Source organism: Saccostrea cucullata, unplaced genomic scaffold, assembly GCF_032062105.1.
Source record: "Saccostrea cucullata isolate Sc308-1 unplaced genomic scaffold, CSIRO_AGI_Scuc_v1 ctg3185, whole genome shotgun sequence".
In the NCBI taxonomy this organism is placed as follows: Eukaryota; Metazoa; Mollusca; class Bivalvia; order Ostreida; family Ostreidae; genus Saccostrea; species Saccostrea cuccullata.
Window position 1 is genome coordinate 145211 of NW_026922347.1, and position 24353 is coordinate 169563.

A 24353-nucleotide genomic window follows, 5' to 3' on the forward strand; every position below is an offset into this window, starting at 1 on the left:
TGGAATAAATTAAAGTTATCAAGATTACTTTGATATTGTATAAAATATATTATTTTTATTTCCTTTTTTTAAATATCAACAAACGAATTGCAGTGCATTAGTTCTCAAAATATGATGATTGCAAAGTATTAATTAAACAATATGAGAAAGTTTTCTTGAAATCGTGACTCAAATCCATATTCACAATTTTCAATCTTACAATGAGAGTACAGTATGAGGGTGTGTGTATTGATTGTGTATTATATGCATCTCTTTTATGTACACATATTTTGATAATTAATTTAAAAAATTTCAGGTAATTTGAGACAACAGCATGCATGGCACCTAAGAAAAAAAGTGACAGGAAAAGACGTCTTTTAGACAAACAGAGAAAACAGGAAGAAAGGTTTTTTTAAAATTTTTTATATATAGAAATGCTTGCAGAGAAAACAGTCTGAACGTTTATTTTAGCTCAAGTGAGCTTTTCTGATTACCCATCAATGGCCATCATCCATCCATCTGTCTGGGTCTTCCATTTGTTAACTTCAAATTTTCAACTTCTTCTTATGAACCACTGGTCCAATTTTATTAACAAAATTTTGGAGAAAGCATCCTTGTGTAAAGAGGAGATGAAATAGTTAAAATAGTTCAAGTAGAGAAAAATTAGGAAAAGACTAAATAGGATTGGGTTATTAAAGAATCTTTTTTCAAAGACAGAAGGACATACAAAGAGCAAGAAAAGCTGAAACTTAATTTTTCATTTCCTTAGGAATAAAAATTCTTCCGTGATAAAATATTTAAGATATTTGGTTAAATTTATTTCCTTTCTCTTACAGGGGGAGAAAAATGTGACAATGAGTCCTCCAGGAATGTGACATTAACACAGCCAGATTCTGAATATTATAGGTAACATTAATGTGGTTTTTTTATTGAGAAAAAATTCATTCAAATGCTTGAAAAATGTAGTTAAGACCTACCTTATAGTAATCAGTCTGGTTTTTTTTATTATTTGTTTGTTGTCCAATTAAGTACAAATTTGGCATGGTAGTTCATCAGGCAGAAAGACATAAAATGATGCTAAGTTTGATTCTTTATGTCTTTTAGTTTGGAGCTGGGGTGGCAGAGTAGAGTTCTTAACTCTGCACAAAAATAAAATGGGCAAAGAGAGATAACTGCTGAGAATATTCCTATCATAAACTATAAAAGCAGTACAATTGAGTCCCTTGAGATTATAATAATTAACCTTCCACTTGAAGAAAATCCAAAGCATTATCTTTATCTGTCACTTTTTAAAGGAAAATGGATTTAAAAGTTCATAACTTTATTTTGGTTAAAATACTGTGCACAATGAGTTTAAATTTTATGGAATTCCAAAACATGATATATATTAAGATATCCTCTTTTATTATTATTTTATTTTTTACTTTTTTACTTTTTATTAATTATTATTTATTTTCCTGCCCTAATGCTGTTAATTTTAAAAGGTAATCAGATAATTACCCCATTCTGTCAGTGCTGAAAAAGTTCTTATTGTAAATTTAGAAGAAAAGGATGAGAGAGCAGTACAATTAATCCCCTGGGATAGATTATTTTGCTTGCTGCAGAAAATTTAAAAGCTTATCTTTATCTGTGACATGAAGATGAATGAACACCTTTGTCTGCAACTGATGTTTGTTTTGAAGTTGAGATTAACCCAGAGTGATATTTGCATTCATTGAAGGCTAGCATTTTATAAAACACTAGCTTAAATCTTTTTGAAATACACATTTAATTGAGTTATTATAAGACATGAGGTTTCGCCCGGTTTTATGTAAATACAATGTTACCATTTAAAGGTTTTTGACATTCAGGAGTTATCTTGAACTTTTAAAATTACAGTTGTTAATTATAATCTTGATATATATTTTTTACAAAGTTGTAATCAAGTAAAATTCTCATTCCATAAGCTGCACCCTTATATTTCTAACCATCATCGGGACCCTTTTCTGACTGGCCAGTTTTCTAATTTTATTTATTTTTGTTAAATTTTCCTTGATTTTTTTTAGGAACAATGAGGAGACCAACAAAACAAAGAACACAACATCAATAGTGGATGAATCTGAAAGGTTTGTTCTGTGCATGTGTTGCTAGTGTTTGTTTAAAAAAAATGTCACTTAAGATGGCATTCTTTCATACTTGTACATACTTTAAATTGCAGATTAGAAGATCAGGTTGACATATATTTTAAAGATCAAGAAAAGAGGAGAGAGCAGAAGCGACAATACATATCAAAGAAAAGACTTCGTTCAGAGTATGCTGAAAATGAAAAAGAAAATAATAGGAAAAGAAAACGAATTGAAAGAAGCGATCATCAGAAAAGGCAGAATGAAGCTCGACAGGACAAAGAACGGAGGAAGGGATGCAGACAAGAAGCAAGGGTAAAAGAAGCAGAAAATATCAGAGAAAATCTACAGAGGAAAAAAAAAAGAGAAGATCCAATTTATCGACAGAGTGAGGCTTTTCAAGACAAGCAAAGGAGACGGGCTTACAGAAAATGTGCAGGGGTAAAAAAAGCAGAAAATATCAGAGAAACCCCACAAAGGAAAAGAAAAAGAGAGGATCCAATTTATCGACAGAGTGAGGCTTTTCAAGACAAGCAAAGGAGACGGGCTTACAGAAAATGTGCAGGGGTAAAAGAAGCAGAAAATATCAGAGAAACTCCACAAAGGAAAAGAAAAAGAGAGGATCCAATTTATCGGCAGAGTGAAGCTTATCAAGACAAGCAAAGGAGACAGGCTTGTAGGAAAAAACCAGGGGTTAGGGATCTTGAAAAAGCTAGAGAAACACCCCGAAGAAAAGAACAAAGAGCCTTAGAGTCCAGTACTGAGAATGCTATTGCCACATTTTTACTCAAGATTCAAGAAGGTCCAGTGTATATTTGTACAAGCTGCCACAGACTACTGTATAGAACATCTGTATCCCTGTTTAATGAGGATGACTTTTGTGACACAAACACAGAACTGGTGGGAAACTGTAGAACTCTGACAACTTCTTTTGATAGTAATGAATACATCTGCTCACATTGTAAGCGATTTTGAAAAAGAATGTATTACCATCCCTTGCTGTATGCAACAATCTGCAATTAGAGGAAATTCCTCCTGAACTGAAAGACTTAAATTCTCTGGAAGTTGCCTTTATTTCAAGAAGAATACCTTTCATGAAATTATTAGCATTGCCAAGGGGAAAGCAAAAATGTGTACATGGCAATGTTGTAAATATTCCTGTTGAACCAGAAGACTCGGTATCCATTTTACCAAGAGTACCATCATCAGCTTCAATGATCCTGGTAAAATTAAAAAGAAAACTTCAGTACAGAGGACATGTCTTTCTTCAAAATATTAAACCACAGAAAATTCTGAATGCATTAAATACTCTGAAATCAATTAACCCCCTGTACAGTGATGTAATGGTTGATCAAGATTGGTTCCAAAGTTGTTCCAACGATTCTCCGGAACTCTGGGATTCTTTGTCATCATCACCAGAAGATGTTCCTCAAAACAATGACAATGTTGAACCAGATCATGAAGATAATGATGAAAATGAAAGAAATCGCCTCAGCGGTATTCCATACAATACATGCATTCAACCGAAAGATCTTACCAGTGAAGAAAATAAAATCCTATCAATAGCACCAGGAGAAGGGAAAAAGCCAAAAAACTTTCAGGATGATAAATTCTCAGAGGAACTTAGTTTTCCACACCTATTTCCAACAGGAACATTTGGGTACAGCATGTTAAGAGAAAAAAAGATATCAATGAAAAAGTATTTTCAATGTAGACTCTTAAATGCTGATGGAAGATTTGCCAAGAGCATAGAATACATTTTTTAGGCTGAATATCGATGTGAAGCAGAGGATGTCAAAAGCTGCCTTTCACTTGCTCTGAGGAAAGGAAGACAAACTGAAATAACAGCCAGAGAAATAAAAGAAAAATTGAATAACTTTGTTCGTGGAGACTTAGGTATTCATTTTCTGCAAAAAGTACGAGGATCACCAGCATATTTCAATAAGATGTTATATGATTTACTTGGAATGATAAGGCAACTAGGTCCATGCACATGGTTTTTGACATTATCTGCCGCTGATTTGAAATGGTCAGACACAATAAAGGTTCTTGCACAGCAACAGGGTAAAACTTTGTCAGATGATGAGATAAATGACCTTTCATGGGAGGATCGCTGTGACTTTTTAAGAAGTAATCCAGTCACTGCAGCTAGACATTTTGACAACAGGGTACAGTTATTCCTCAAATACATCCTGTTGAACAAACAACTTAATCCATTGGGAAACATCAAAGATTACAAATACCGCATAGAGTTTCAACAACGTGGCTCACCACATGTACATATGCTGGCTTGGATTGACAGAGCACCATCTGTTCAGAAGAATACCCTAGAAGAAGTGCAACAGTTTATTGATCGATATATTACTTGTGAACTGCCTGAAAATGATGACATCTTGCATGAACTTCTTTCTACTGTTCAGAAGCACTCTCATTCAACTGCATGCAGGAAACATGGAGAGAAATGTCGGTTTCATTTTCCAAGACCCCCGGTAAAACAGACAATAGTTGCAAAACCGCCAGTTGATACACCATCAGCTGCCATGCAGGAACAGTATTCCGCAGTATTAACAGCAGTCCATGAGCAGTTGGTAAATCTCAATCCTGGTGAAAACATTTCTGTAGATCAGCTTCTTCAGAGAGCATCAGTTACAGAGAGTCTGTATGAGAAAGCTTTGATCTGGATAGCAACAAAGAATGGTCAACCTGCTGTTCTTTTGAAAAGAAGTCCTGCTGAAGTTAATATCAACAATTACAACAGATCCCTCATGTTGGCATGGCAGGCCAACCTTGATGTCCAGTATGTTACTAATACATATGCCTGTGTATTATACGTTGCATCATATGTGTCAAAGCCTGAGAAGACACTTGGGGATATACTAAAAGCAGTTAGTGCTTCAGGAGAACATTTGGGCCCTAAAACTTCAATGAAAAGTGTTGCAAAGAAGTTTCTGACACATCGCGAGGTCAGTGCTCAGGAGGCCATTTACAGATTGATGTCACTGCCACTGATACAAGGATCACGACAGGTTGTTTTTGTGCCCACAGATCTCCCTGAACAAAGAACACGTCTTTTCAAACCTATGAAACTGATTGAGATGTTGGAGGATGATGATCCAGATGTGTACATGGTAAGGAAAATTATATACCTTTAACTTATTCTTTAAAGTAATTGACATTAAAATTGTGTATCACGTACAATCTCATTTTTGTTTATTAAATACCGGGTATTCTTTATTTAGAGAGGAATATTGGAATATTATGCAGCCCGACCAAGTCAATTATCTGAAGTAACACTTGCTGAGTTTGCAACAAAGTACAAGAAGTCGTCCAACAAAACACCAGAAAATGACCCAGGAGAAAAGAAAATTCAGCTTCAGAAGGGATTAGGTACCATGATTCAAAGAGCCACCCCTCCAATTATACGATACCCTCAGTGTTCTGAGAAAAAGCAGGCGGAACAGTTCTATCATTCTCAGCTTCTTTTATATTTTCCATGGAGAGATGAAGAAAATGATTTATGTAATGGATCATACAAGGAGAAATATGATGCCAATGAGGAAATCATCAAACACAACAAAAAAATATATGAGTATCATGCCAGTGAAGTTGAATGTGCCATGGAAAGTATGGAAGAGTTTGGAATTCCAGAAGAGAGTTGGAATATTTTGGCTCCTCAGGATCAACAGAGTCAGTTTGAGGACAGAGCTGAAGGAAATACAGAATTACCAACAGTCAGCAACATGTTTGATCACAGCAACAGTTCATCTGTGAATCAGGATTTAGGAATAGTCCCACATGAAGTAGAATTCTCAAATGAAAGAATGACAAAATCTGAATGGTATGATCACCTACTTTCACTTAATCATCAACAATCCAAAGTTCATGATTTCATTGTTAGATGGTGCACACAGATGCTTTTGTCACACAAATGCAGACGACCAGATCCATTCCATATTTTCCTGACTGGCGGCGCTGGAGTGGGAAAGAGCCATCTCGTCAGAGCTATAGTTCAAACTATAAACAATTCTTTTGAACGAAACAATCAATCTCAAGAAATGCATGTGATGGTTTGTGCACCTACTGGAGCAGCTGCTTATAATATATCTGGATACACTCTCCATGCTGCATTTCATTTACCATTGAATGTAAAGCATAGTGATGACTACATACCTTTATCTGGAGAAAGATTGGCAGCTTTAAAAGAAACCATTGGAAACATAAAGGTTTTAATCATCGACGAGATATCAATGGTTGGTTCAGATATGTTACTTACAGTGCATCGCAGATTGTGTGACTTAATGGGAAACCACCAACCATTTGGAGGAATTTCAGTTTTAGCAGTAGGTGACTTACTTCAGCTGCCACCTGTTGCTCAGAAAGCGGTATTTTCATGCCCATCAGATGAAATGGCAGCCATCTATGGACCACTTTGGCATCACTTTCAAATTGTAGAACTAAAAGAAATTCAGAGACAAAAGAATGATGCTATGTTTGCTTTGTTACTAAACAGAGTCAGGGATGGAACTCACACCAGTGAAGACATGGAAATTCTTCAAAGAAGAGTTGTCCAAAGCAACGATGAAGCTTACCCCATGGATGCAACACACATCTTTGCATATAACAAAGATGTATATGAACACAATATGAGAAGATTAGAATCTTTACAATCTCCTAAGTTTGTATTTACTGCAGAAGATTCCAGAAAGGATGACCAAACAGCATTAGTGGAGACAACAAATTTGAAAGACATGGCTGGTGGATTAGCTAAAAGTGTTACCATTTCAGTTGGAGCAAAAGTAATGCTTACAAAAAACCTGGATGTTCAAGACGGTCTAGTGAACTCGGCTATTGGCATTGTAACAGGATTTTATCCACAACCACAGGAGGACCAAGACATTGAGACATTCAAACCAAAATTCATTTTTGTCAAATTCAGTGATGCAAGAGTGGGTAGAAGAAACCGACTTCAATCCACTAGAATTTTGAGGGATAATGTTTCAACCCCTATTCCTCAAGTGGAATCACAAATTCGTTTTGGTAGACATTCAAAGATTACAGCCAAACGATCCCAGTTTCCTTTATGTCTGGCTTGGGCGGTCACAATCCACAAGGAGCAAGGAAAACAGAGGATGAGCTTGTAGTTTCTTGTAAAGGGACATTTCATGCCGGACAATTTTACACTGCCATAAGTAGAACAAAAGAGCTGTCCGGGTTGTTCATGTTAGGTGATGTTGCCTTAAACAAAGTGAAGGTGAACACAAAGGCATTAGAGGAAATAAAGAGAATGAAAACAACATCCCAGTTTGAGCCTTGCCAGTTAAAAACAGTTGCTTTAGCTGTTACCATGGATTCATTTTTCATCATACATTGTTTAAACATAAACTCTTTCCTGCCTCATGAAAAATCCTTTTGCAAAGATCTTCTTGGAATGCCATCTCATATCACATGTCTGATGGAAACATGGTTGAAACCTTCAGATGCTGTCTCAGATGTGGAGAACTATGCTCAGTACAGGTCTGAACGTAATCAGCTACACAGAAGTGGAGGACTGTTATCATTTGTCAATTACCACTTGCATGTTCTGAAGCATTTTGAAGCAGATGTCAAAACAGAGCACGCGATTCTGGTATTATCACCTAGACAGGATCATTCCTTGCGACTGTGTGTAGTGTTGCTGTATCACAATCCAAAAAATACAACAACAGTTAAAAATTTTTTTGAAGACTTAGAAATAATATTATCAAGAATTCCACAAGGGCTTCCGACATTTATTGTTGGAGACTTTAACATTGATATATCCCTAAATACTCAATCTGCCAAAACATTTCAAACTCTTATGCAATACAATGGATTTTATCCCACTGTAAAAGAGCAAACTCATCGTCAAGGAGGACATTTAGACAATATATTCATGAATTTTTCATCAACTCCTCTCTTAGATGTTGTTCCGAAGTACTATACTGATCACATGTATATTGCACTTGCAGTACCATGGATTCATTTCTACTGACCAATCCATTACAGATTGTTGGTATTATATTAAGATATAAGAAAACTCTTTAACTTGAAAAGTACAAGTGAAAAAAAAATTGCAATTATATTGCAATTGCAATATGAAGTTTTCACATTATTTAATTAAAATGACAATATACTGAACAATGGACAGCTTTAAATGATTGTTAACAATGTGAACAATTTTTATCCATAAAATAGTTCAAGTGATTCTATACCTTTTCTGAAAAACCCAGCGGGGGGTATTTGTCCACTCTGGACAGTTCTAGTTTTCAACATTTTCAGGGACAGATTATTTATTTCCAAAATCTGTCAGGCCCCCACCTCAGAATCAAATGGTCGTCCCCTTAGCTGCGGAATGAATTATGTCATTTTTACACAAACAACCTTGCACAAACTTCTGCACTAAACAGACAAATTAAAATGGATACAATTAATTTATTGTGAAGACAAATTAAAGCATTTAAAATTTTTTTTTCTTATATTGCCTTAAATTGTGTACTTCACATATGCTACAAAATCATTTCAAAACTTTATTTTTTTACAATGAAATCAAACTGTATTGCCAGCATTAGGCTCTGCAAGTACAGAGCTGCCAACCCTTACGATTTTGGCGTAAGGCGTACGAAGTCAGCGGCTAAAATATGCCTTGCGATTTCTCTCTCTGTACTTCCGATTTCGGTTTTTCTCGTTTAAAGTTTATAATACCGGTATTTTCATAGCTGGCAGTCTTTAGTTTCTACTATTATACTATATTCACAATCCTTACAACGCTTGCTTTTATCATCGTTTCGGTTTTAGAAGGCCGATCACATTCATGTCAATGTTTTAAAGTAAACAAAATGGAAACATGCCTCACATTGCATGTCCATTTACAAAATATCTGCAGCGACAGGGAGGCTAGGGTTTCCCTCGACCCTGCCTTACTATTTGTCATTTCAGAATGTTGGTAGCTCTGATGAAGTAAAATTAACTAGCTTTTTTCCTTGCTCTGCACTTTGCATTATACATAATGACAACTTTCAAAATTTAAATTCAAACACAATTGTTATACGAAGTAACACCGGCCGCGGTAAAGGCAGAATAAGAACACATTTTCTCAATGGTTTTAGACATCTTGGACTCCATTTCAACTTTCTCGCGTTTCACGTTCAGAGGCCGCCCCTAGTGAATTAAAAACTGTGAGTGTATTTACCATGAACCAATTAATATCTATAGAGTAACTATAACAAAGAAAACTTGTGCAAAGTCCCACAAGAATAGACAGGACTTGTATATGTATATATCACGTCTTATTTAACATGCCTATATAAGTCACCCAAGTCTAGAAAAGATTTCCCTATCTCTAAAGTCCCATAAGTTTATAAAGGAATTGTATATATGAATGTATTTATTATTATACCCATCAAACGAAGTTTAGGGGATATATTGGAATCACCATGTCCGTCTGTCTGTAGACAAGATTTTGTCCGGACTGTTTCTCAGAAACTGTTGGATAGATTTGTCTGAAAATTTATTCACTTATTATTCAGCATATGAAGGTGTGCACCTAGTGTTTTTATCATGATTTGATGATTTTTCTGCATTTTACAGGCGTTTTTTTTGTTTTATTTTGTGATTTTGTTTGGCTCATAACTAGAAAACTTTTAGACTTACAATCATCGAACTTGGACAATTTATGCATTTAAGTAGAAGTTGTGTCACGACCTATTTCAAGGTCACTGTGACCTTTAATTTAAATGATTTTTTTTTAGGTAAACTCAGGTGACCTATTGCTATCCGTTTTCGTCCGTCGTCGTGCGTCGTGTGTTAACATTTGAACATTTTCAGCTTCTTCTCTGCAACCACTGAACCAATTTCAGCCAAATTTGGCAGGAAGCATCTATGGGTAAAGGGGAACAAAAATTGTGAATTTCATGATCCCTGCCCCCCTGGGGCCTGAGGGGTGGGGCCAAAACCACTAAAATTAATGCAATCTTCAAAAATCTTCTTTACTCCTGGACATCAAGCAGTCAAACTATTTGCATGATTATATGCGTGACCTGTTAAGGAACATTACACGCAATAATGAATTAAATGCATCCTGTTAAGGACGCGAGTTTCTGAAGAATCTCATTAATGGAATTGGCAATGGTAATTGCATTTTGTTTTTTGCATTTGATTTTAGTCAATGCTAAATATCTTAAAGTACGTTAGTACAGGTACTGTAATAAAAAAATATTCATTTCAGCTATCAAGATGCCGCAGCCATCACGAAAGAGAAGGAGGCTAGACGATACGACTAGACAGGAAGTGTCAGACCTGATGTCACAAATGCTTCAAACTATGGTGCCGAACATTGTCGAAATGGTTACGCAGAAATTAAAAGGAGAGATGTCTCAACCACAAACAGAGCAAGGACCTACCAGCGTAAGCAGCGTTGACGGACATCAAACAATAAATGTGGAAGCAACAGTCCACCAAGAGGAATCTACTCAACAAAGTACTAGCACTGTAGAAATCTTACCGAGTCAACCGTTGACTAACAGTGCGCAAGGTAACCCACTAAACACAACTGGTCCTTTACATTCAGGTCGTCCCTTGGGACAAAGTGTGGATAAGAAATTAAAGGCAAAAATTTGGGCAGAAGAATATGTTCAACTTGGTGCGCTTTTGTTCAAAAACCCTTATTCAAAATTGAACAAAAGTTTTACATGAAATCAATTACGCAATGGATAAATGCTTTTCACATTTTTTTGTCTATTTACTGTGAGAAATTTCCTAATCAGTCTTCAAACAGGAACTCCATGCTGAGGCACTGCAACTTGGCCTAAAAACAAAAATTCAGACTTTGGAGAAATCATCAAAATTTAACAACTCCTATTTTCAGCAGTCAAGAAACAAACAACAGCCCTTTCGTACCAAATCACAGGAGAAAGGCCCCTGTTTCAGTTTCAACAACAATGCAGGGAAATGTGAGTTCCCCCATGTATGCCTTAGATGCCAAGGACAACACCACAAAAGAATCTGTACCCTCTCAAGTGAGAGCCAACCAAGCTCAGTTAATAAATCCTTGCAAGCAATCGGAAGCAAAGTCATCCAAGCAGCAACCAAGACTAAGAAATAAGGATCAAGATGTAGTCACGCCAATAAAAGTTGAAGTGTTGAATTTATGGCTAGAAGGTTATGAAGAAAGCAAACTACAGTATTTGGTTGATGGATTTACGTTTGGATTTCGCTTTCCATTTAATGGCAATAGAACCTTTCGTTATATTGATAATCTCAAGTCAGCTCGAGAAAACTTGGAAATTTTGCAGAAAAAAATTCAAAAAGAAATTGACACAAATAGGGTCGGGGGCCATTTTCACATTAATAATATTCCATTTGAAGCATTACAAATTTCTCCATTGGTTCTAGTCCCTAAACAGAAACCTGGGGAGTATAGGGTTATTCATCACCTCTCCTTTCCTGAAGGATCATCAATTAATGATGGAATTGATAGAGAAAATTCAGCTGTATCGTATCAAACTATTGATGATGCAGTTAAATTGATTAAACAATTTGGAAAGGGAGCTTTGTTGTCTAAAACGGATATTGAACATGGCTATAAAAATATTCCTATTCACCCATCTGACCATGAATTATTGGGGTTTGCCATTGGGAAAGACATATATTTTGATAAAACACTTCCCATGGGATTAAGTTTTTTGAAAAATTTTCAACGGCTTTGCATTGGATCGTAACTAACAAATTAAAGCGGCACAGTGAGTCAAAATCATATCTTAATTTTAAGATATCTGTAGTATACAGAGAAAGACTTACGAAAATTATGAGTATATAGCGAAGATATGACAATTAAACTGCAAGAATTGACTGCACAATATAAGTGCCGGAGAAACAAAGGTTGTATCTACCGTTTCGTTGTTTTGTATATGTCAAGGTCACGCTACTCTTATTTTTAGCTCAAACTTGTAAACAAAATTCAACTGGAGCATGCAAAGGTGAGAAATATGTTCTAACAACTTTTGAAAAAGATTACATTAATTTTTTGGGTCTACTTATATTTATTCGTGGATACCTGAGACCATGGTAACTATGGAAACTTATTCAACACTTTTCTGCGCACGCGTATAACAGGGAGGAAGAAGTATCAGGGTATTTTGCAATATTTTCGTTCTGGGGCAGACAGAAATTATTTTTACTTTTATTTTTCCCCATAAAAATTTAATTTTTAGGTTCTGAAACCTGTAATTTTCTGAAACCTAAGACTTTAAGAAATTGAACAAAATTTACAGAGGTCATGCGAAAATTCTACATTTGTCAATTTTCCCCTCTGTGCGTCACTGTGCCACTTTAAAGATTTCTGGATGTGTACATATGTTGGATATTGGTGTTCCAATGAAACAAGATAAAATAGTTTTTCCAACGACCATTATCACATTTCTTGGATTGGAATTGGATACAGTTAACAGAGGCGTAGTCACAAACTTAAAAGTGGGGGAGCTCAACTCCAGAAATTCTTTGACAAGCAAAAAAAAAAAAAAAAAAAAAAAAAAACAAAAATCGAAAATCCTATTTCGTGGGGGGGGGGGGGGGGGGGGTTGTGGGCAACTTTTTCAAAGACAAGTCAAGTTACTTTCAATTCCAATTTTCTCCCACAATTCTTCGATATAACTATACTTTCCTATAGAAAGGTAATGTTGGAGATAAATAGCTGTGATTTTGTTCTTCATTAAAAAGTGGGGGGGGGGGCACAGACATAATCTTGCCCCCCCAGATCTAAAAGTGGGGGGGGGGCTAGTGCCCCCGCTGCCCCCCCCCCCCCCATGACTACGCCTATGGTTAACATGCTTATACGTCTCCCAAAAGAAAAGCTGCCTAAGATACGTCAGGAAATTTCAAAAGCGAAGTGTCGAAAAAATATGACGTTGTTACAGGAAATTCAATCATTGATTGGGTTATTAAATTTTGCCTGTGCAGTTGTTACACCAGGAAGAACATTCCTCCGCCGGCTTATTGATTTGACCAAAGGATTAAAGAAGCCACACCATAGACGAAGAATAACAAAAGATGCAAGAGCAGATTTAGAGGCATGGTCATTGTTTATTGAACACTTTAATGGTTCATCATTCTTTCTGGAGGATAAACTTCAAACATCAGAAACACTGCAATTGTATACTGATGCTAGTGGCTTAGGACATGGAGGGGTGTTTGGAAAACAATGGTTTTATGAAGAGTGGACGACTGAATGGACTGATCATCATATATCTGTAAAAGAACTTTTTCCAATTGTTGTGTCTGTTCATTTATGGGGAAATCAAATGGCAAATAAGAGAATCTGTTTCTTTTCAGATAATATGGCAGTGGTGCATGTTATAAATAAACAAAGTGCTAAGGACCAGTTTATTATGAAATTATTGCGTCGTCATATTGTTCAGTGTTTACATTTAATATTCTATTTTATGCTAAATTTGTGCCAGGAGTCAAAAACATTTTATGTGACAAGTTATCTCGATTGCAGATTCAACAGTTTCAAGAACTAGCCCCCCACATGGATAAGTGTCCGAGGAAAGTCCCGGCAGAATTCTACAAAATCTAAAAGAGGTGTCACAGTTCTTGATGGACAATGCTCTTACAAATGGGACACGGAATTCATACCAAAGAGCAAAGCTGGCATATGAGGAATTGAAAAAGGTCATTTATTAACATAATGACGAAACTACTAATGCAGTATAATACTAATTGTAAGAAAAGTTAATAACACTCCATAAGCAAAATCAAGTTAATGTACTTTGTAAAACTTTACAATATATACACTCTGAGGAACATCTGACTAGTTCAATGATTATTGCAAAATCAAAGGTGGGGACCAATAAAACAGCCACCAATAAAACAGCCAACACAAAATTAACAATTTTTCAGGTTGGGGGGGGGGGGGGGGGCGGGTGAAAACATTAAATCGCTAATTGTCTACTACCGTAGAACTTCAGCTTCTGTTTACAAACTTTGTGACCTATTGCACTGCCACCTAGCGGTGGCGTTCTATTCTTATACTACGCAGGGAGATAACTCTCTCAATGCACAAAATACAGCTCATGCCAAAAATGCATTTCACCTAGCGGTGGCATTCTATTCTTTATATACTACGCAGGGAGATAACTCTCTCAATGCACAAAATACAGCTCATGCCAAAAATGCATTTATTAAATAAATGTGATTTTTTTGTCATCTCGCCCAAGCAAAACTATTAGCTTCGTTTGATTAACAGCAAAGAGATAAACACAATTTGAATTGAAAAAAGGTCATTTATTAACATAATAACGAAACTACTAATGCAGTATAATACTAATTGTAAGAAAAGTTAATAACACTCCATAAGCAAAATCAACTAAATGTACTTTGTAAAACTTTACAATATATACACTCTGAGGAACATCTGACTAGTTCAATGATTATTGCAAAATCAAAGGTGGGGACCAATAAAACAGCCAAAGTATTACTAATAAGTATGACTGATTAGTAATACCTCCCCACTCAATAGTTTTGTGGGCAACGGGGCGAGATTAGCAAAATAAGAAACCAGAAGTCTGTGTCGAGACTGAAGCTCTACTGGTTTGTACTTATCAAATTTTATGTATCTCTGTGTAGTCTACTTGTGTGCCAACTTATTTTGAAATCAAACTTAAACTGTAGAAGGAGAAGCGTTTTAAAGGAATTTCACAGAAAATTCTATTTTTAGTAACCATGGTAACACCGTTCATCGTATTCAAAAACCGATGCACTATTCTATGTATCTTAGTGTAGTCTACTTGTGTTGTGCAAAGTTATTTTGAAATCAGACCAAAACTGTAGAAGGAGTAGCATCTTAAAGGACTTTCAAAGAAAATTCTATTTTTAGTACCCATGGCAACACCGTTCATCGAAATCAAAAACCGATGCACTATTCTATGTATCTTAGTGTAGTCTACTTGTGTGCCAACTTATTTTGAAATCAAACTAAAACTGTAGAAGGAGAAGCGTTTTAAAGGAATTTCACAGAAAATTCTATTTTTAGTAACCATGGCAACACCGTTCATCGAAATTAAAAACCGATGTACTATTCTATGTATCTAAGTGTAGTCTATTTGTGTGCCAAGTTATATTGAAATCAGACCAAAACTGTAGAAGGAGTAGCATCTTAAAGGAATTTCACAGAAAATTCTATTTTTAGAAACCATGGCAACACCCTTCATCGAAATCAAAAACCGATGAACTATTCTATGTATCTTAGTGTAGTCTACTTGTGTGCCAAGTTATATTGAAATCAAACCAAAACCTTAGAAGGAGTAGCATTTTAAAAGAATTTCACAGAAAATTCTATTTTAAGTAACTATGGCAACACCTGTTCATCCAAATCAAAAACCGATGCACTATTCTATGTATCTTAGTGTAGTCTACTTGTGTGCCAGGTTATATTGAAATTGGACCAATACTGTAGAAGGAGCAGTGTTTTAAAAGAATTTCACAGGAAATTCTTTTTTTTTTATAGTAACCATGGCAACACCGTTCATCGAAATTAAAAACTGATGCACTCTTCTATGTACCTTAGTGTAGTCTACTTGTGTGCCAAGTAATATTGAAATCAGACTAAAATTGTAGGAGGAGTAGCGTTTTAAAAAATTGTTTACAGACAGACGGACAGACAGACGGACGGACGCCGGACGCATTACTATCGCATAAGCTCTTCTGGTCTCTGACCAGTAGAGCTAAAAATTGACTAGAACATGTTTATAATGACTTAGATATTTTTCCCATCGATTTATGCTCCATTCATACTGTTCAATGTTTAATAAACTGTATGGCAAAAACAATTCCTAAATTACGTTGATGTAATGTCTAAAGCATGGGTGTTAAGTGAACCCACATCAAAACATGTTTAATAAATACCTAACTCAACATTGAACAATGAAAAAACAATGTAATGCACACACAAGATACCAAATGACACCAATAAAACATGCTCTTTTCAAAAATAAGAAATTCGACAATCAACAAACAAAAACTAAAACTGACCTTAATGATTTATATACATGTAACTTAAAATTAATTTGCCATTGTCTTGATATATACTTTTTATTATTCTTGTTAACCCATCTAAACTTACAAGTGCATTGGATGAAGCCCTTGTCTTCAATCCAACCTTGTAATTTTTAAAAAAAATTTACTTTGGACAAAGGCCCCTGACCTCATATCCAACAGGGGCGTAGTATCAGGGGGGGCCAGGCCCCCCCACTTTTTCTCCCGACAGTACCTTTACTATAGAAAATGTTTACTGAAGGGAAGGTTGGCCCCCCCACATTTCAGCAAAGGGTAGTGTTATAAAGAAAATTTACCCCAAAAGTTTCAATTGAAAAAAGTTAGCCACTACCCCCCCCCCCCCCCCCCCCCCCCCCCCACGAAATAGGATTTTCGACTTCGGGGAACTTTTAATTTCTCGTTTTTTTTTTTTTTTTTTTTTTTGCTTGTCAACTTTTTCAGGTAAGTAAAAAAAAATTTTGCTCAGGTTGGCCCCCCCACTTCCAAAAACGATGCTACGCGCCTGTCCAACATCATAATTAGTCAACCATGTACAGTGAAACTTGGCTCCTATCTTCATACCATGTTGAACCATTCTTCTACAGACATCATGTGTGTAACAATACTTGTTTTTTGCCTTTTAACTTCCCAATATTGTACATTATACCAATATATATAAGCTAAAATTTTGTTCTTATATTCAACCAGATATTTTAAAAGGTTTTGCCAATATATGCAACTTAGCAATATTTCTATTCAATCACTCAATGTGAAACTTTGGATAAAGGCCCCTGTCCTCATATCCAACTTGTACATATTCAGAGCCAACATTCGTACATAAGTTCATGTGCACTAAATAAATTTACAAATTCAGTATAAATTACAAGTCTTCTTAATGTAAAAGTCATCAATCTTTACGAAAAAATGTTATTTACATTCTTGCCTAGTTTTTCAATAATCTAAGAATTGGTACATGAGAAACAATGTAATCATTTACTAACTCGTATTTGCTTTGCATTGTTTAAAATGTAAGAGAATTTTTCAACTGTTCATTGAACATATGGCGTGTAATAGGCGATTGATCCCTAAGCATGAAAAGAGGCCCATTCTCCTCACCTCTCACATGCAAATAATCAAACATTGCTAGAACTGCACAAGTTTCTGGTTTTTCAGTGTCTGTGGTTATTTGAAATGTCACAGGGGGCTTGCCTTGATGATGCTTGAAGTTTGTTAATGTTAATGTCATTTCCTTTGGTTTGGCATTTGGATATTTTTCCAATTGTATAGCTGCTAATGGTAGGACGGTAGAAGACTTAGTTGTGCTCGTGATTTCGCAAATGCGCAAGAATGCATGAAACGCTAGTAAAAACATTGCTTTAAATAAACATTTCTCATAAAATGAAGATGTACATAAACGAAGAGAATTTACCAACTTTTGTAAGATAGACGGGGTGATAGGCATTCTGACATCTGCCCTGGATTTCAATTTTTGAAAACCCTGAATTGTTCGTTTTATCACAAAATTTTGCATAGGGGCAACATGACCCTTCATTTTACTAAAATGTGCTAATGCAGACAAGTATGTACAAACAGTTTGAGGTGCAAGACCTTTTTGATAACAATTTGATATAAACAACACTAAATGCTCTACATGAATAGGAAATGTTACTGTTCCAGGAAAATGGACTTCCAAGAATTCCTCATATGCCAGCTTTGTGCTGATTATTTCTCTGTATCACAAAACTTGGCTGAGTCCCAGAAAACTTGGCCTAATCTTTTTGTAGTCTCACAAAACTTAATCATAGTCCAAGAATTCTAAATAGGCCTATTAAATTAAATACCTCCCTATAGTCCCCAAAACTGTACCACTGTTCCATAATTCTACTTGAAATATCATCTCTCTATAGTCCAATAATATTGCAAAAAAAACTAATTATTTTTTCTTGTTTATTTTACATTTTGAGATTAATATATGAGATTAATATGCTAAATATAACTATGAAATACATAATAATTTACACCACCTGTGTGAAATTACTGTTGTACTGCAGATATACAGCTTCTATTAATTATGGATTTCTTACTTTTGAAAAAATATTTTGCTCAATTCAATACAGAAAGAAGACCTTTCAAATTTAAAATATTGTGAAAGATATTGTATTGTGGTTCATATATTGTAATACATATCAATATAAAAAAGATAGCATCATCCCAATTCTAAATATGATACTCATTTTTACTAACGAGCTTGGCCATATCACACAATTTACTTAATATTTAATAAACTATTTTCACTTACCTTAATTTTCTAAGGCCAACAAAAAAATACACATCAACAACAAAACAAAATATTAAATCAAATACGAAAAACATTCCTAAAAATAAATTGGAACTAAAATGCCCATAAAATGTCCATGAAGAAGAATTGAAAAAATAAGCTAGGGCTTTAAACAACAAATTCAGTGTTACATAAACACCAAAAACAAACATCTCCTGCTTCTTCATCTCAAAAATTACTACAGTATTTTCTACAATCTTTTAATTTCCTGTCACATGTCCATTGCTCAATTCTTGGATATTAAAAAACTCATTATTTACAAAGCATTGGTCAAAGTTTCACAAGTCCAGTCAGACATCTACTAAAGTTAAGTCCCACATTGGTCATGGACCTGCAAGATCAGACACATTTTCATATTCAAAAAACCTAGGTCATAGTCTCACAAGGATGGAGTAACTTGCGAATAAAATTTTTCTTCAATACATTTCAGAATGTGTTATTTACCAAGTATCCACCTTTTAAAGATTATCTTGAGAAAATATCATACATTACGGCACTTAAACTATTCAATTATCTTCAATCAAAAGTGAAAATACTGAGAAATTGACAATATATAATTATTGCTGCTCTTTAGGTCAATATGAAGATTTGTCCACCTGAGGATGCCATTTTATTATTATTTATTTTTTTTTTTACATTTTCTGAAGTCCTAGCCAAATGCAATGAGAGAAATAGGGCTACATGAACACTACCTGTCACATTTAATTGAAATTTTTAAAATTTACTTGAGTTTATGCTATGAAACAAACATAATGTAGGGCACTTTTATTTGATTGGCTGCTACACAGAATTGAAGAGCATATCAACGATTCAGAGTTAAGGTTACATGTATATGTTTGGCTAAGCTTTACTTTTATTCCATAGCTAACACATGCACAACATATTTCAAATGAATCCACTTACAGGTGCATTTATCTGTTTGCAAAAGGTATTATTATATTATTTCTGAAAGGTATTTAATGCCATTGACATGATTGTACAATGTATCTTTTATCATTTAAAAACAAAATTTGATCGTTTTAACGGGATCATATTATTACCATTAATAGCAAACTTGCACACATATATTAATTTTAAAATTGAAGAATTCCAACTCTCTTTTTGGTTGTCTATAAATCATGAAATTGCATAATAAATGAGGAGATTTGGCAAGTTTGCCCACGGATGATAAGTAAAAGACTAGATCATTTGTGTGTATCCAATTATATGTTGCTATATTACTCAATTAAAAAAAATTAAATGCATTGTCTCTCTCTCTCTCTCTCTGGTAGGTATATATGTAAAAACAATAACATGGACAATGAATAAAGATATTGTACTTTACAACTATATATAGTACTCACTTGATGTCCTTCAAAGAAGGGTATACTTTTCAACATGAAAATCAGAGATGATGCAAAAGGCACGGCAAGCAAGGTATTCCGGAAATGAAAAAAAGTTAAGCAACAAAATCCATCTACAGATATTTCTAAAACGTCTACGTTAAAATCTGAACAGAAAGAGCATGCCTGTTAATAGTCATAAGGAAAATAACCGTTCATCGAAATCAAAAACCGATACACAGAATTGTGTATCTTAGTGTAGTCTACTTGTGTGCCAAGTTATATTGAAATCAGACCAAAACTGTAAGAGAATTACTCGATATTTCCCATCTTTCTTCGGTCTGATAAAAGTATTTGATAAGAATTCATTTTCCTCCGAATCTATCACTTCTTTGATAATTTTGTTATGCAATAATTGTGTGATTTCATGATCTACCAAAATCATTTCTTCATTGTTAAATTTTAATGGTTTTGGTGAACACATTTGAAAGGGAATTTCATCAAATTCTATGGAATACCCTCGAACAGTTGTTAGTACTGTAGCATCAGAGGTCATTTCTGTCCAAGCTTCAATTCACTGGGATATTTTCCCTGCTTGGAAATTATCTTTTTTGTTCATAAAATTCATATCAAGTTTACTCACTTCTTTTGTAAATTTTATTTCCGCTGTTTGTATTGAGTTCTCGGGGCCTTCTTCCGGAAATGAGGAGTGGAACTGTGGCCTAAAAAATGGGACTGTTTTCCCGATCTTCCGTACTGAGTGTAATTTGACATATCCATGGCCAAAAGGTTTACTGTTATAAGGTTTTCTATCCTTAGGATATGTTCCGGATATCTTCGACCCTACTTAATTGCCTTTAACAATATCTTCGACAACTTTCCCGAGTTCCTCTCCGAACAAGTTGTCAGTCAAACTCCTCGTTTTTGTCCAGCTAAACGATCAGTTCTTTGCGCCGGTATGAAAGGTCACAATATACAAAAGTCATTAATTTCAGGCTGTCCATCGCTAGTTTCGTAACCTCGCCAATCGGAGTTGTTTCACCCCCTTCTCTTTTAACTTCAGAAGTATATCCAGCTGTTGCAGCTGTGGCACAATAGCTTTGCATAACAATGTCTGAGTTTTTTGAAGTCGAACATCCTGTGTTCTGACTTTCCTATTAAGATGTGCCCAGATTTCGCTGTTTACTTTAGGTGTGATAAGATTTGCGACATTTTTCGGTCTGCTATACTTTTCACCGATCTCCTTAATTTTGTCATTCTTTAACTTTGTCCGCATCCCTTCAGTCGCAACTTTCGCCAATTTCTCATAAATTGTTTCACTACATTTGTGATGAACCAAAACATTCTGCTAGCTCTTCTAGGAGATCGTCGGGATCGCTTTTTCTTCTGTCATTTCAGACAAGAGTTCCTCTAGATAGAATGTTCTACCGTTAAAATGATATTGTCCTACGGACCCGGTTTAACGATAGAATTCGTTCCGTGTATTCGTAATGTAGCAGAAAGAAACACGGGCGATAACTCGCATAGTGCATTTACTTGGAACAATCTAGAGAGTTCCGAATGTAAACATATCCGGTAATTTGAATCGAGAGAAAAACGTTGAGAAAATTAATTGGATTTTCGTATTTATATGGATTATTTTTTGGGATAAAAGGCATAAGCAATCTCAAGAAGGTTTGTTTAGATTATTTTGGTAGTTATTCCCAGTGCAAATCATTCTATATTCTTCAAAATCGTTTCGGAGCGGATCCGCTCCGATTTGCTACATTACAAGTATATGGGACGTATTCTAACTGTGGTGAGGGCCTGTACCGAGACACAGTTAGATTATTCTAACTAGAGTTCCTCATATTCGTTTTTGTCCGCCTCCGACTTGCTACAGTCAGGTGCCTTGTTGATGCAGACTGAGGATTATCCAGCGCCTTGCGCTTCTCCCCTTTATTTGTTTGTTCGCCATTCATCCGTTCTTGCATCTTTTGTACAGTTTGTGTTAGACACAGCATTGTTTTTTGATTTTCTGACAACTGTTTTTGCATTGTGGCAACTAGTGATTCCACAGCTGTCTCAGGTGCGTCACCTTGAAGATCTTTGCCATTGACGGCCATTATGTCAGAGTCTGTGCTCATGTCTTTGAGCGCGTCGCCACTAAACAATTTATGATATATAATATGCAATCAAGAAAGTTCCAAAGATAGTTAATCCGTCTTGCAATCACGAATAGAATCCAATAAGTAGCATTTTGAAAGAATTTCTCCTACTTGGTCCGATTTTTAAAATAACTTAGCACACAAGTAAACTACACTAAGATACTTAATTCTGTGCATCGGTTTTTGATTTCGATGAACGGTGTTGCCATGGTTACAATCAATAGAAAATTTCTGTGAAATTCTTTCAAAATGCTACTTCTTCTACAGTTTTGGCCTGATTTCAATATAACTTGGCACACAGGTAGACTATACTAAGATACATAATTCTCTGCATCGGTTTTTGTTGTGATGAGTGGCAAGGATCATTTTTCTTTTTATTGCTGTTTTAAAGTTTCAAGTCGCAACTGATTCGTTTCTCTTCTTTTGTTTCAAGTATAAACCAGTAGAGCTACAGTCTCGACAGAGACTTCTGGTTCGATATACATACTAATGATATTCAGTGTAATTTACATGCATTGCTAATTAAAAAATTTTAGGAAATCATTGCATATGTGGAAGGAATCTTAGGTCTTCCAGTGGATTAACGGGGGGAAACACAAATGTCATGAACCCAGACGAGCGGCTGATGGATATAGTGCCGTCGAACCCGCTCGTCAAAATTAACATCAACAAGAAATAAGGGTATTTTAGAAATTTGAAAAATGCACATAAAAGAAATTCGTAAATGGTTATAAGACCTCAATTGCGAGTTAGATGGATATATCGAGGCCTTCATGAACAGCATGAGCAGCAATGAGAAAACTACGGACGCTCTTGTAACAAGCGCTTTAAAAACTATGTAAGTCATTCAGACATATGCATACTCTATCTCTCTCTCACCCACACCCTCACACATTGAGCGAGAGAATAATTGCAGTTCGTTATACATTTTTTTTACCTTTTTCATACTATTATGCTAGATTTTAAGATTGTTTTCAGAAAAACCAGCGCAGCACCGACAAAAATTCTTCAAGCATATGAAGATATATTCCTTCAATGAAGACCTTTGAATGTCGTATCCGAAGAGGATGTAGTTAAGGGGGACACGGCTGGCATTTTTGTTAGTCGTGTGAACATCTTACAAGACACCGTTGATGAAATTGCTACGCTGCCAAACATTCGATTCCCCCAAAAGTCGTCTTTTATGGGGAACAGGCTGTAGACCTTGGTGGTTCGAGAAAGGAGTTCTTTTCTCTCTTTCTGCAAGAGACGAAGTCAAAGCTAATAACAGTTGAAAACGGGTCGCCAAAGCTTGGGTGGTTGAAGAATTTATAGCCAAAAACTACTATTTTTATGCAGCTGTAGGTATTCCCAAACTTCCAGATATCAATAAGATCAATTATTGTTGATTAGTTGTTGCTGCAAAAATATATATAGTTTTTTTCGAGTTTATATAAATTTAACATTTTGTAGCACTAACTTACTTTCATTTTATTAAAGATCTTTGTTAATTCAATGCTGCTCTCGGGATTCTTGAAGGTTGATTCTCGGCCATCATGGCAGAAAGTGAATCCGAGCTAGGCACCAGATCAGTTTCAGAAAGGAATGAAGTGGGTTGGAATTTATCAGGTATAATCTTTAAAGAAAAAAATTGATTCACCCTCTGCTGTAAAATCGGTTTTAATGACCAAACTTTGCCCGTGATCCATCTGAACACCGCTATGATCCTCAATGCCATGACTATTAAAGGCCTTGGTTCAAAGAGCTTTAATATAAAATTCGGTTATTTGAATTCTGAACTCGATCAGCAGTCTTGCAAAACATAAGAAACTCTTCATCTAAATAATTTATCTTAAACGCACAAAAGAGATTTCAAAGGAAATTAAATGATTAGGGTTGATAAAGTTTTAAATAGTATACCTAGCAGCGGTTAATAGGACAAAAAATGTCCCATCATGCAATTCAAGTTATTGTGCTCTTCGGCTGCAGCAGCGTTAAGGTTTTCTAACCCTAATGGGACCTAATGGTGAACCGGCGTGAGTTATCTTATCTTGTACCGATAGACGTCGCCACAGGAAAATGCGGTCCAACACAAATCTGATACGAATGGCAATGATGGATTATCTTCAGCATCATTTTCTAGTTCGAAATCGAAGAAAGCAGACGTGTAAAAGTAAATATTTTGAAACATGGCATCAAATTGTGGTGCTATGACAATACGAGAGCTCCGGGCTGATTAGAAAAGTTCGGTGCGAAGAAAACGGGAAGAAAATGGGAGCTTGTTGAGAGATAAACAAAAGTTCGATTTTTAACTGATTTTGTGCTTGAAAATAAATATTGGGCTTATTGCACTTTCAATGAGAACAAAATGACAGAAACTAAGTAAGTGAACCTTTCTATGAAAAAAAAATTGTGGCTTAAATCGTCATATAAACGAGGA

The 24353-nt window shown here is 35.4% G+C and overlaps 1 protein-coding gene and 1 pseudogene across 1 annotated transcript; one reads left to right on the forward strand and one right to left on the reverse strand.

The window, feature by feature from the left end:
- The first annotated feature begins 4027 nt into the window (after positions 1 to 4027).
- Positions 4028 to 7255, forward strand: LOC134261665 (uncharacterized). Its single transcript, XM_062744086.1, has 2 exons — positions 4028 to 5209; positions 5321 to 7255. The coding sequence occupies exons 1-2, from the start codon at positions 4028 to 4030 to the stop codon at positions 7220 to 7222; spliced, it is 3084 nt and encodes a 1027-aa protein (XP_062600070.1). The 3' UTR covers positions 7223 to 7255.
- A 13106-nt stretch (positions 7256 to 20361) lies between these two features.
- Positions 20362 to 21913, reverse strand: LOC134261662 (uncharacterized; annotated as a pseudogene).
- Between the last annotated feature and the right edge of the window lie 2440 nt (positions 21914 to 24353).